This window comes from Cynara cardunculus (assembly GCF_001531365.2).
Source record: "Cynara cardunculus var. scolymus isolate 2C chromosome LG 13, CcrdV1, whole genome shotgun sequence".
In the NCBI taxonomy this organism is placed as follows: Eukaryota; Viridiplantae; Streptophyta; class Magnoliopsida; order Asterales; family Asteraceae; genus Cynara; species Cynara cardunculus.
In genome coordinates this window covers 7,110,945-7,124,620 of record NC_037540.1, presented here as the reverse complement: position 1 = coordinate 7,124,620, position 13,676 = coordinate 7,110,945, and the positions used below count along the sequence as shown (strand labels likewise).

Here is a 13,676-nt window from a genome sequence, read left to right as displayed (position 1 = left end):
ACAACGGTTTCTCCTATTACGGTCCAAGCTACAGGTCGCTCCCCGGCCTTAGCTTGCGGGGGAATATTAGACAATTAAGTGTGATATATATATATATAATTATATTAGAGGGTCTAGAGTGTAAATGTATCTCTTATATATATCCCTGATTGTAATCGATATATACATACATAATTACCAAGTTTATCTAACATCCAGAGTAGAATAAAGCAATTCATGATGAGATGGAAGCATTGAGAAATGTAGAACATGACCAATTGACTAAGTGGATATATACAGTCAAGCATAATGCGGATGATATTGTAGAAAGGTATGGAACTCGATTAGTTACCCGAGATTTTACTCGGTCATATGGAATGAAAATATCAAGAAACATTCACATAAGTTGCAAAACTCAACACAGTTAGGATGCTTAGCTCATTGGTTATGAATCCTATCAAAGACTAGTGTCTTCAACAACCAGATATAAACAATGCGTTCTTGAACGGTGACTTAGAAGAAGTATATATGAATATTCCATGTGGGTTTGAGGATAATCAAACAATCAATCAAGTCTACAAACTCCGAAAATCACTCTATGGACTAAAACAATCCTCTAGAGCAGGGTTTGCCAAATTTTAAGGCCCATCATGAAACTTAGTTATACATAGCCAGATAATACAATGTTTCGAATGTCCTAGTCAGGAAAAATTGCCATTATCAAGATATATGTGGAGGACATCATTGTAATGGGAAATGATGAGGATGAGCTACCAAATCGACAGGAGTGCCTATCACAAGAATTTTAAGTGAAAGACGTTCGAAATCTAAAGTATTTTCTTGGCATGGAGGTGACTTGGTACTCCGAACATGAATGCATGGGTGCCAACCAGCTGGGTACTCCAAATATCCTCACAAGAAGTTAGACTTGAGAATGGAAAGCGTATAGACAAGGGGAGATATCAATGGTTAGTTGGATGTATCATCTACCTTGCTCACATGAGATCAGGCATTGGATTTACCGTTAGTGTTGCTAGAATTAAAGATCACTCGAAGGCAGTATATTGCATTCTATGGTATTTGAAGATGACACTAGGAAAGGTACTATTTGGCAAATTGGTAAAAAGAAACATAGACATCTTCTCAGATGCAGACGGGGTTAGAGATAGAAACGCTAGTAAACAAATATTGGGTATTGCTCTGTCCTGTGGGGAAACTTGGTCAACTTGGAGGAGTAAGAAACAGTCATTAGTGGCAAGAAGTTGCATTGAGGCTGGGTACACTACATTGACACATGTCATTTGCGAAGGGATATGGATCAAACAAGTTCTTAGTGTGCCCAGTTAACACCTTTCTTATCATGATGATGTGCGACAATGAGGTACATGCTAAAAATCCAGTTTTTCATGATAGATTGGGCTATATACAAATATGCCTCTGGTTTATATGAATAAAATACATAGAAGAATCCATTATGTCTTCAAGAAGTTAAATTTCTTAATTTGCCAAACGGTGAACTCCCGTTTTCTTTATGGTAATGCCCCTTTGCATTTGTTACTCTGTGATGTGTGGGTCTTTATGGGATTACTAGCTTGCAGTGCCATACATTCTTCTTGGCTTTTGTAGACGATTTCTTATTAGCTATATGGGACTTGCCAATGGCAAACAAGTTGCATGTTCATTATGTTTATGGAAGTTTTGTACTTATTTGGAGAATCATATTTACACTTAAATAAGAGCCCTTAAGAAACGATAAGATTACTTGGTCACTCAATCACAAATTGCATCATGTTCGTCAAAGGCAACACATTCTTCTGCGATTTTATTCTTATGTGCAACTGAAAGGAAGCATAATGTCGGTTGGTGTTTAATTCCTTAAACTAACTTTTCGGCCTTAGCATTTTACTTGCTTTCTGGATGTTTGGTTTGTCTGAATTGCTTCCTGAGGGAGTGGAGTGGAATAACACAAGAATCTTGTCTTTGTGAGCTTAAGCTTAGGACTCTTTTGGATAACCAATTTGCAATCCATGTGAGCATAAGCTTAGGACTCTTTTGATAACTAAAAGTTGTCTGTTTGATATTCGCATTTCTTTTCGAAGAATTTTTATTATTATTTATGTTTTTTGATGCAAAACTTGAATATATTGTTACTTTAAGTTGACCATTCTTATGTTACATCAGAGAAGCAAAGTCGACAAGTTCAAATATGCACCAAGGTGCCACCCTCCAGCAATAAAAGGAGTTTTTTCGGAGGTACCCTTTACAAGTTGCAGCTTTCTTGTTAGATATGATCAAAAATTTGTAGCTTTATGCCATTTGATTTAATGCTGAAGTTTGACCAACAACACCTTTCATGGAAGTCTGACATGGTGGTTTGACTTGTGTAGGCCCTGGTAGTAGCATTGGCAATACAAAGAGTGGCTTGATGAAGAAGGCAAAACTAGAATTCCTTAACAGGTATTTGTGGACCACCATTCGAAAATTTGATCATTATCATTCAGTTTTCTGTAAAGTATTTTCTAGGAAAAAAACTAAAGGCTCTCAAAAAAATTATTCGCAATTTCGTATGGCTATACAAGATCTTTCCTGAAAAGCGTTAGCAATTATATACCAACTTTAAAGGAGACTATCAGATATATAATCAAATTTTTGAAACTTTAATTAGCAATCATACACCAACTTTAAACCTCCAATTCTAAACCACTAGCTTTTACATGTCAGAGTACCCCGTATATCCGTTGTTCTATGCCTTTTTTTCATCAGTTTTTGTTTTTGTTGCTTTTTAACAGCCGAGAGGTTAAAAACCTGTCAGCTATGAAGAAAACTACTGTGCAGTACAATCAAAGGTACCGTTGTACTTAATACCTTTGTCCACCATGATCTGTGAATCTTGCATCCAACCGTTGATGTTTTTATGGTGTTAGGGTGTCTCCTATAAAGAAACCAAATCATTTTCCGGGAAAGCCTTCTGCTTCAAGTTCCAAAATTAGTTCATCAACAGCAAGAAGATTCTGAAAGCCTATTCAAATTCTGCATCCATCAGGTCGTTTTTTTTTTGGTTAAAAATGTTGATTCATTTCTGTATGTACATCTAAATCTGCAAATGACTTGTTATATTAGATGTATGCTATATATTGTCAACCAAGTATGTGTTTTTACCATCTCCATCCCAAAAGAGTTCAGGTTTTGACTTCAGACAAACTGTTGGTCGCACTTCTTCTTGGGTTTGTGCTTTAACATAAAGAGCCTATTTTTGGTTGATTACAAAATTTCAGGTATCCGAGTTAGTGATAAAGCCCAACCTTCCTTGAGGTAAAGGATTCAAGTCTCACCAAAGGTAACAAATGTATGTGAGTTTGCAGTATATAAAATATCGTATACTTCAAAAAGCAATTTCAGAAGATTCACATCATAGTAGTCATTAATTTAGCATATTAACCACGAGGGTGGTGCCTGACTAGTTTGAGCTTGGCTCCAAAGGGCTAAACCCGAAGACTTTACAAACCTAAACCTGTTTAACATTTAGCAATTTTAATATAGAGGCTTAATAATTTGAGAACTTCAAAATATGTGAGATTCTTAAGATCCATATAAGCTATTAATTTAAGATAATTAATGCTATTAATTAAGGAGTTAATTATCATTATTTATTAAATACAAAATTGATGCATTGTTTTAGAAATTCTCATACTTGATCTTTTTCTTTCTCTCCTCTTCTGTCTCCTATCTTCGTATCTTCATATGGACCGTATTAACATATATACGTATACACAAGGTAAACATATTGTGAATATAATGTAAACAATCTTAATAACTTTTTTACTAGTGTGGGCACAAGGTTCGTGTTCACAAGTGGTACGTTTAAATCTAGTTTTATTGATTTAGTTTGTGTTCACAATATATTTACAAGTTATATCAGATCTCGTAGTGTGTTCACAATGTGTTTATAAATTATAATAGTATTTCTTAAAAAATATTGACAATTAGATTTTCTTTTCAACTATTTTTTTTATTTAAAATGGATCTCACGAATTTCACAAATTAACAAGTCCTTTGAAAGGAAATCAAAGGATTCGTTAGAATTAACTAGAGAAATTTGAAGAAAGTAACATAAAAAAATCGAATTTACTTGCTCTGCTTGTGGAGCTTGAACACAGTGAACTAAAGTAAGAGGATAGACAAAAGATCTATTTGAATGAAAATATGAGATTGTTGAGTATGTAATTTTTTTGGAGGCCCTGCTATATTGTACTAAAACTATAGACTCTTTGAAATAAGTAAAATGAAATAAAATACAATACTTCATATCATATTAAAAATCTTACAAATTAAAACAACAAAAATGTTTAAAATGACAAAGTGACAAGAATATCAAAGAGTCAATTTTTTTTTTGATCGAAAAATTCTTAAATTAAATAGTTGCTTTTAATTTTTGAAATAAATTAGGGATGGGTCGTTATTGTGGTTGTTCATAGATTGCGCTACATAAATCTGGACCCAAATACAAGTAAAACCGAGCCCCCAAAACAAAGATCCGGAAACAAGGTCCAAGTACGCAATTTTGTTTGAGGCTTTGGGGAGTTCAATCACCGAATCGAAACCAAAAGATGATTGAAGAGGGAACGCCAAATTAGAGAGGCTATGATGATACATATTACTTTTGTCTTTATGATATAAATTAGAGAGATAATGAGGTGTGCTATAGATAAGGCTTTATACACGTTGATGAAAGACTCTAATCATTGAGCCTCAAAATTTTGAAGGTCTTGTTCAAAATCCCACATTTAACATGTTAAAAGGCAGGCGACGTTGTTAATACTCCTCATAACCCATTCAATGTATGATATCTTGAAGATAGTGGGGGTGGGTGTGGAACACCAAAATGGACGGTTGAGATTGTGTTCCACACCCACCAAAATGGGGGTGGATGTGGAACACCAATTCAATCTCAACCGTTCATTTAGTTTGATTACTATGTGATTTCATAAAAGTTCTGATTGTTTCCTAATATAAAGTATTGATTCTAATTAATGAACCTTAGTCATTTTTCATAAATATTCAAATCATAATAAATGAACTTTCATCATTTCTATAAATATCTCAATTAATTGAGTTGCATTGGTTGTACAAATGTGAGGTGTTACATTTGAAACGTCCTCTCTCTCTCTCTCTCTCTCTCTCTCTCTCTCTATATATATATATATAGACGAAGAATTTTGTAAGAATATGAGTTTATGTAAGAAGCGTAAAAAGAGATCTAGACATTGATCACTTTTAATCTCACCTCCACCCGTGAATTGTGTTTATCACGGAAATTGATCCGGTGCATCTCGATACACTGCATCAATGCCACGTGGATTTACACGAGATTAATTTAATGTAACGATCACATACAATTTTACTGTTATCATGTTCTCTTACCAATCTCTCTTTCTTTCTGTACACACACATATATTTCTTGGTTAATCTTTGTTATTCATAATTTCATTTCACCATCAACTACAACAATTTATCTCCCATTGTTTTGCATCATTCATTGATTATGCATCGTTTCGATTATTGATCTCTCATTATTCTCATATTTTTATATCAATTTTGAGTGATATGAAAAACCTATTTTACTGATCTCAATGTACGTAAATACAAAGAAATTGCCATATACAATCCTCCAGTTGGCGGATCCAAGACTTTTACCGAGCGGATACCTTTAAACTGGATCAAAGGCCTCCGAAGTTGCTTTAGTGTTTCTAGCCGAAGTTCCAATTTGCGACTGATTTTTTATTTTTTTTGGTTGATTTTGAGACAACTGTTCAGTCTTTTGGTTAATTTCGAGGGACTTATTTTGTTTTTTTTTTTAATTTCATAAAATTTCTCAATTTTTAAGATTAAAATGGTATTTACTTATTCATCTAGGATTTTAGTATTAAATAATATGTTTTGCAAATTAAAATTAACTAACCAAATTAAAAGAACCTACATTGATTAAACACATTAATATCAATAAGGTTGAGAAAATTAAAAATAAGCTAAAAAAATAAAACCAATGTGACATATATAAGGCAAATCTAGACTTTTGGGTAGGGTGTACAGAAAATCAACCGAAACAATTGTAACCGACTGATCCAATTGAAACCGACCGACCATAATTGGATATCTAATTGTAATTGAATCGGATCGGGTTGAAAATTTCAACATCCAATTTGAATCGGTCGATTATCGGATGGCAGTCCAGAATCAACCAAAACTGAACTGAACTAAACCGATCAACATCCATTTACCTATCCAATTAATCATCTGATGACCATCCAGTTGTTCATCCAACCATTGTCCAACTATCATTTAATTAATTTATTTTCAAATTGTTTAAATCGGAATTTGTTTTTTACAAGGCTTTGAATTTTTAACTTTCCTTATGTTGGTTTTAACACATATTAAAAGTGATGATCAATTTGTATCATTGTCGGAGAATTGGATTGAATTAACACACTAGATAGATCCAATCCCTGTGGATCATCCACTGGATATTCGATGTATATCCAATAAAAGTATCCAATCGATAGAACCGAACCGATCTAATCATCCATTTAATTGGATTGGATTGGTTATCCAATATTAATCGGATCAGTTCGGTTGGCAAAATCCAACATCCAATGGATGATTGAATCGGTTCGGTTCCCCTCACATGATCTAATGGATGTCAACCGATGAACACTTTTGAGTTAAGTCAGGTCAATCTATGGTTATCATTTTTGGTCTCTATTTTAAACTAATTACAGTTTTGAACATTGTAGTTGTCATTTTTGTTTTACTTTTAATCCCTCTATCAACAAAAGCAACGGTTATCAGTCCCATGGTTCCATAGTCCATACCTTTTGTCATCAATTCCAAAGTCCAAAATGATTCCATAGTCGTGTTCGATTGTGCTTTCATTGATTCCTTCTATTGTTCATCTTCGATTGCTTCTACTTTTGAACACTAACACTTACCATCAGGCCCTAATCGTTGAAATTTTGGACTTTGGAATTGAACGACACTTTTCTTAATGGTTTCTGACTTTGTTGTTTAACCATTTAAGTCTAACTTGGTTATTGTTTTGATGTTTGTGCATTAAGTATTTATTTTTATAGATATATAATATAATATATATATTCATATTTATTTTATGAACGTAATTTTTTACCACTGGGATAACCACAATTTCAAATCAGAGTCCCGCCCACATTTCTACAATCAACCGCATTAATTGCTTAGTGTTCATCAAAGATTTATGTCATATTTACTCTATCCCATTGAAATCACAACATTTAACTCAAGAACTTGCTTAACATAACTGTTTAGATCACACTATCAGTTAATTATCTAAAATGCCCTTAATGGCCAAATGGGGGGATCATGAGGATCAAAAACACTACCATAAAGTTTTTGTAATGATGACATTGCAAATAGTAATATCTTGAAAATTTTGTCACAAAAGGAAAAATTGCAATTGTCATTGGATATCCACATATGGAAATCGTTCCAATTTCTTTGGGACAGATTGGCTACCACTTCTGAACTGGGTTTAAGAGCCTAAATGAAGAACATATAACATAGTTTTCTCTATCTACATTACCTTTTAATCTTATCAAGACTAATTTTGTGGACCTTTATGACATAGCAGAATCTGGTGTCCCTACAAAATATGTTCTTCTCGAGGATATGGAGGACATGGATGATGAGGAAAGTAGTCCCTGATTGCTTGTTGGTTCATCATTCTGTTACATGCTTCATTACAAGTAAGATTTCCATCCTGGATAAAAATTAATGAGCTATGGGGACTGAATAAAATAACTGATCCTATTTCATTTTATTATCCCAAGATTAGAAGGTAATTAAGAATTCCAAGCTTATTTAGGGTGAGAACACTAGCAAATTTTTTTGAAGTATCATTTGCTTCAAGATTTACTATAGCAGTGGGTCCTATTACTCGTGAACTTATGACAACCTGTACAGCCTCTCTACCCCTGGCGATAGAGGAATGATATCCTCTACCTGTGTTCTATCCCCAAACCCTACTCTTGTGGGATTTACTGGTTTCGTTTCGTTTGTTTTTGGATATCATGCCCATAGTTTGTGACCATAAATTTTGATAAATCTGCTCGCTGTTATTTACCAACTCTACTTGTCAAAAGGAGCTTTTGATGATTAGCGCAAATGGTTCTCGTTCTCTTGTTCAAAGCTCGTTATGATTTGCAAATGTACCCATAACGAAAATGCGGGAAAGGACTGGTAATACGAGTATGAACCCTAAATCAGTAATTAGCCATTATGCTTCTCTAGATCCTATACATATTCCGGGGTTCATTCTCCAGTTTCGTTGTTGGTGAATAAGTATCTACTTACGAACATACCCTTGTTCTTTTTGGTGTAAATGCCCCTGCATGGTGAGTGGGCATGATATAAAACGCAAATATAATTGAATTCATAGCAACATTTTAATATACATTTTTGTTGAAGCATATAATATTTATATGCTGCATAACTCGTACACACGTTGATTTTAAGAAAGATTTGGGTTATCAGATACTGCTAAACCAGTGGCCATATACGTTTTCAAGGTTAGAGAGGGGTTTTCTATGAACTAGAAACTAGTCAAAGATTTCTTGCATGTTGACGTAGGATGAGTATTTGTTTATGGATTAAACACTAGAAAACCGTATATATGTGATTACAGGCTTGCATTACACTTTGCAAAATGGTGTCCAAGAAACAAACGGTGGGCGAAATCATTGACCAACTTCACAGTTTCAACACGTTCGAGTATCAGAAAACTTCAAATTAGTCGACTCTTTTAGTTGTTTAAACCTTATAAATAGATATACAACAGCATATGGAGCTATTCAATCTGTTCATCAGCCATGAAACCMTYACTCATTTCTGGTCTTTTACTTGCTYTCGTTCTTCTTGTATCTCACTACTCGGTGGCCGCCCAWCGGTTCGACTACCCCACCGCCAAACTCTCTACAACATGGACCAATGCCAAGTCCGCTCCCCACTCTGTGAGCTTCACTGATGGCTCAACGGTCCGAGCCATCCTCCTTAGAGGATCCTATGGACCCAGATTCGCCTGTGGCTTCTACTGCAATGGAACCTGCACCTCCTACGTTTTTGCCATCTTCATYGTGCAAACCAATAGTGSGTCTGGTATTGTTKCACCCGCAATCGGGTTCCCTCAAGTTGTCTGGTCAGCCAACCGAGACCATCCTGTCAAGCTTGGAGCAACTCTTAATCTCACTYCMGCTGGAGAATTAGTCCTCMSMGATGCTGACGGTAGCCGTGTTTGGTCTACCAAAACCGCCGGGAAATCAGTTGCCGGCATGAGCATAACCGATAAAGGAAACCTGGTGTTATTCAATGCCAAAAACACTATCGTCTGGGACTCTTTCAATTACCCGACGGACAGTTTGGTCCCTGGCCAGAAACTGTTCCAAGGACAGAAGCTGATCGCTAGTGTTTCGCCGACTCGTTGGTCGAAAGGTTCGTATTCTCTTCAAGTCACTAATCAAGGTTTGTTCGCTTATATTGAATCSAAACCACGTCGAGTCTATTACCGATACTTGATCAACGGCCCCGATCGAAGTAAAGARAGAAGTTACATTAGGTTCKCGAACGGAAGTTTGGCTYTGTTCGTTCATTCTGCGGAGCCAAGTCGTCCTGATGGTTCGATTCGAGTACCTCGAGCATCATCAGCTCAGTACATGAAACTTATGTCCGATGGGCATCTGAAGGTGTGGGAATGGCAGCAGTCAGGGTGGAGAGTGGTGGCTGATTTGTTCGGAGYTCCTCGCCGGAGCCCGTAATGGGAACTGAATCCGGTGATTGATCATTACAGCTAATCGGAATAAAAAAATTGTTGCTTTGTGTAGAATAAATGGATGAWTGATTGCCATATATTGGTAACAATTTGTTGTATACGTATGTTTCTACTGAATAAACGTCTAAACATATTGCAACTTACTACAAGAAACTAACAATCAAGGTTATAAATGATGTGAGACGTGACGATGAGGTCAAACTTTAAACTCTTACGAGTTATAGTGAGACCCATGACGTTTTTAAGGCGTGTCCTAATGTGACATACGTATACGTATATGTATGTGCACATATTCGTGTATGTTAGTTTTGAATAATCTCGTGGAACAATTTGAATTCATGCAAAGTCGTAAAACTAAAAAAATAAAAGAAGAACCATTTTTTTTATTAAACTGGATATCCAGCCCGCTATGTGAGACGACTAATCCCAATCCCAGGATGACCACGTGCTTTGCAGATATCCCGGAGTTACCGCATTTAAACCTCCGTGACCACAAGGGTATTTTTATTAAACGTGAAAAATCAGGATTAAATCTTTTAAGTTGCTACTCAATACTATATTTTCTTCAATCTTCAAAGAAATCTTCGTGTACCAGAATGAGAGTAAATGTTTACTTGTCTAAGATTTTTAGGTTTTATGTTTCTTTTTAATGTTTATCTAAGGAGCCGTTTATCAAACGCTTACCCGGGTAAGCGCTTATGAAATCAGACTACATTATCGGATGCATATGAAAAAGCCCAAGAATCTTACCCAGTAAGAGCGAAGGTAAAGACTGAGAGTTTTATTCCATTTTTGTGAACTAAAATCTTACCCGGTAATTAAGTGATAGTGTTGAATTTTGCCGGTAAGCACTTAACCGAGTAAACATTTTGTAAACGGCCCCTAAGTCTGATATTTTCATACATAATTATTATTTATCCCTACAAATTATATGTTTAAAAAAATCATGTCTTACCAAATAACGTGACATAACGTGCCACAACAGAAACCAAACCTTAGAGTAGAGCTACGTGGATTAACGTGGTGGTAAGCGAAACCTCAATATAATAACAAGTCACAATGAGGCCAAAATGAGCTATTTATGGCATCTCTAATGAAGATTCTTATAAGAACCCACTTTTTGTTTTTTTTTTTTATCAAGTCATTTCCAACTCACCAAAGTAATAACCTAAATAAAACTCTACGATGATAGTTATTATAAGAATCCATTTTATGGCTCCCACATATGATATATCAAATAAATGTATACATATTAATTATTATATTGGATATAAAAGTCAAGCAAATATATTAAAAAACTAGCAAATTTTCAATGCACACTGATTTGAAGGTAAGATTGTACAAGAATTCAAAGAGGGTGAACTTCTTATAATAACTTTCCACAATGTTGGTTCTTGTAAAAAACTAGACTTTTTTGTTAACAAGAAAAACCTTACATTGGAGATGCTCTTATAACAATGCTAAGGCCAAGGCTAGCTCGAGCTTAGCTCAACCTTGTAGTCATGGTCGGTTGTTCAGAACCCACATTCTCAATTTGTACTCATCGGTATAAACAGTCATTTATTGGTAAGTGTGATAATGACCGGTAATTTTATCCAGTAAAAAACATATCAAACATTAAAATCTTATTCGGAAAGTGAGAGAGAAGACTCTTACAGTTATCAGATAAAAGACGTTTACCAACAATCTATTTTGATGTCGGAGAATGTTAACCAATAAAAAAATGAGGGTGAAAAACTGAAGATTATTTCAATAAAACTAATCAGTTTAAGCCCTAAAGGTGACCAAAGAAAAACCTCCATGGTTGGTGAGTGGCAGATGGTTTAAGAGGAGAACGATGATACTTATAGATTGATAATGTTCAGTTTACCACCCTGAGGTTTGAGTAGTTGATGATTATGCACCCTGGCTTTTTTATTGTCTTCATGTCAAGTCCTCCGTATCACATCAATAAGAACAAATAACAGTAAACTTTTAATAAAACAACTGGATAACGTGAGATTATTAATATATAGTCAAATTATAAATAATTAAATAATAATAAAATAAAAATACAAATTTATAAATTAAGATTAAAAAAATATCGCATTTTGAACCACAAATAGCAGCCACAATTACCGAATTTTCTTCTGGAACTGTTTTGGAACTTTTTTGTTAAATTTAAACGGGTTTTTATTTTGGGTGGGCTTCTGTTTTGTGTGTGCTATTTAGACTCTTAAAAGGGTATTTTAGTTCTTTTATATTTTTTGCTTTTTCCTCATTTGTTTATTAGATTATATAATGTATATATGTTTAGATATTGTTTCTTATTTATATTATCTATTTAATTCTTATAAAATAAAACACTTTTTTGAGTTTTAAGATGAAAATGTAATGTTTAATATTTTTGATAAATATTCAAGTTAATATTTTTAATCAATTTGTAATAGCTAGTATTTTAAGCAATTGATAGGTTCGGTTATTATTATTTTTATTTTAAAATAAACTAGTGTTTAACACCATGCGTTGCATGGTGACAATAATTCTTTTTAAAATTATTGAAGTTAACTAAATGAGTCGATGATCATATTTATATATTAAAATAATAAGAATCAATATTACCTTTGATATATGAATCCACCTTATCATTATTGGTTGTTCTTTTAATATATATATATATATATGTGTGTGTGTGTGTGTGTGTGTGTGTGAGATTAATAAGTCTTATATATTAATATTTTATTATATCAAACTTTGTGATCAGTTCAAAATCATAAAAAAAAAATATGAAAATATTAATTGTAATCATATAAGGTGTATTATGAGAATTGTTTAGTCATAATACATATCAATTTGTCTTTTACATATATTCTCATAAAATATTTATATTCACCAAGCAAACATTGTGTTGTTACCTACTTTCAAGATTCCATTGTCGGACCATTAAACAAAACATTATTGTCATGAAAACTCTAAAAGTGTTGTCAAGAACAAACTCTCATTTTCATTAAGAAAACTTAAGAAAATTATAGAAGAGAAAAGTAAAAAAAACAAAATTCTAAAATCCCAACAAAAATAAAAAAGGAACGTATACTTGAATTAGTCTTATACATAATAATAATAATAATAATAATAATAATAATAATAATAATAATAATAATATGTGAATCAATTAACATGAAATCTTTTAGCCATTTTATATATATATATATATATATATATATATATATATAAGGGTCCATTCAAGGGAGAACTGATTAGTTTGTGGTAACTGTGAGATCCAATCTCAACCACAAATCAACAGATAAATTAGGAAATTAATAATTATGGTAATTTGAGTTAAAATTATAATTAAAGGACATTTTAGGTATTTTTTAAAAAACTTCTCTCTCCTCTCTCCGACCTTCATTCTTCGGCCTCCAGTGAACATTAATCCGGCAGGTACCAAGTAACACAAAGATTCACAATGTGATACCTATTGTGATATACTATGATACCGATCTCATCGGAAGCCGGAGATTGGAGGTCGGAGAGATGAGAGAGGAGAGAGGAGTTTTTTAAAAATACCTAATATGCTCTTTAATTATAATTTTAACTTAAACTACCATAATTATTAATTTCCTAATTTATCCATTGATTTGTGGTTAAGATTGGATCTCACAGTTACCACAAACTAATCAGTTCTCATTTAATTTGGCCCATATATATATATATATATATATATATATATATAGGGGTGGGTTCAAATAAAAACCACTCAATTTGTAAAAACCGTGAAAACTTCATTCAACCAATCATAATTTTTCATTTTGTTCAGTTTTTTGTAATTATGAGAAGTTGATTAACCATTTTTATTGTGGAGGGT

General features: G+C 33.6%; 2 protein-coding genes across 2 annotated transcripts in view; both read left to right on the top strand.

The window, feature by feature from the left end:
- The window catches only part of LOC112524498, a 16,537-nt gene extending 13,363 nt beyond the window's left edge, over positions 1 to 3,174 (top strand). The window contains exons 5-8 of the mRNA XM_025134341.1: positions 2,161 to 2,232; positions 2,367 to 2,436; positions 2,769 to 2,825; positions 2,904 to 3,174. Coding sequence (XP_024990109.1) covers positions 2,161 to 2,232; positions 2,367 to 2,436; positions 2,769 to 2,825; positions 2,904 to 2,994 — 290 coding nt within the window. The 3' untranslated portion in view covers positions 2,995 to 3,174. The remainder of the gene's footprint in view (positions 1 to 2,160; positions 2,233 to 2,366; positions 2,437 to 2,768; positions 2,826 to 2,903) is intronic.
- Positions 3,175 to 8,876: 5,702 nt separating this feature from the next.
- Positions 8,877 to 9,860, top strand: LOC112524368 (EP1-like glycoprotein 4). The gene has a single exon (XM_025134153.1). The coding sequence runs from the start codon at positions 8,877 to 8,879 to the stop codon at positions 9,816 to 9,818; it is 942 nt and encodes a 313-aa protein (XP_024989921.1). The 3' UTR covers positions 9,819 to 9,860.
- Positions 9,861 to 13,676: the final 3,816 nt, after the last annotated feature.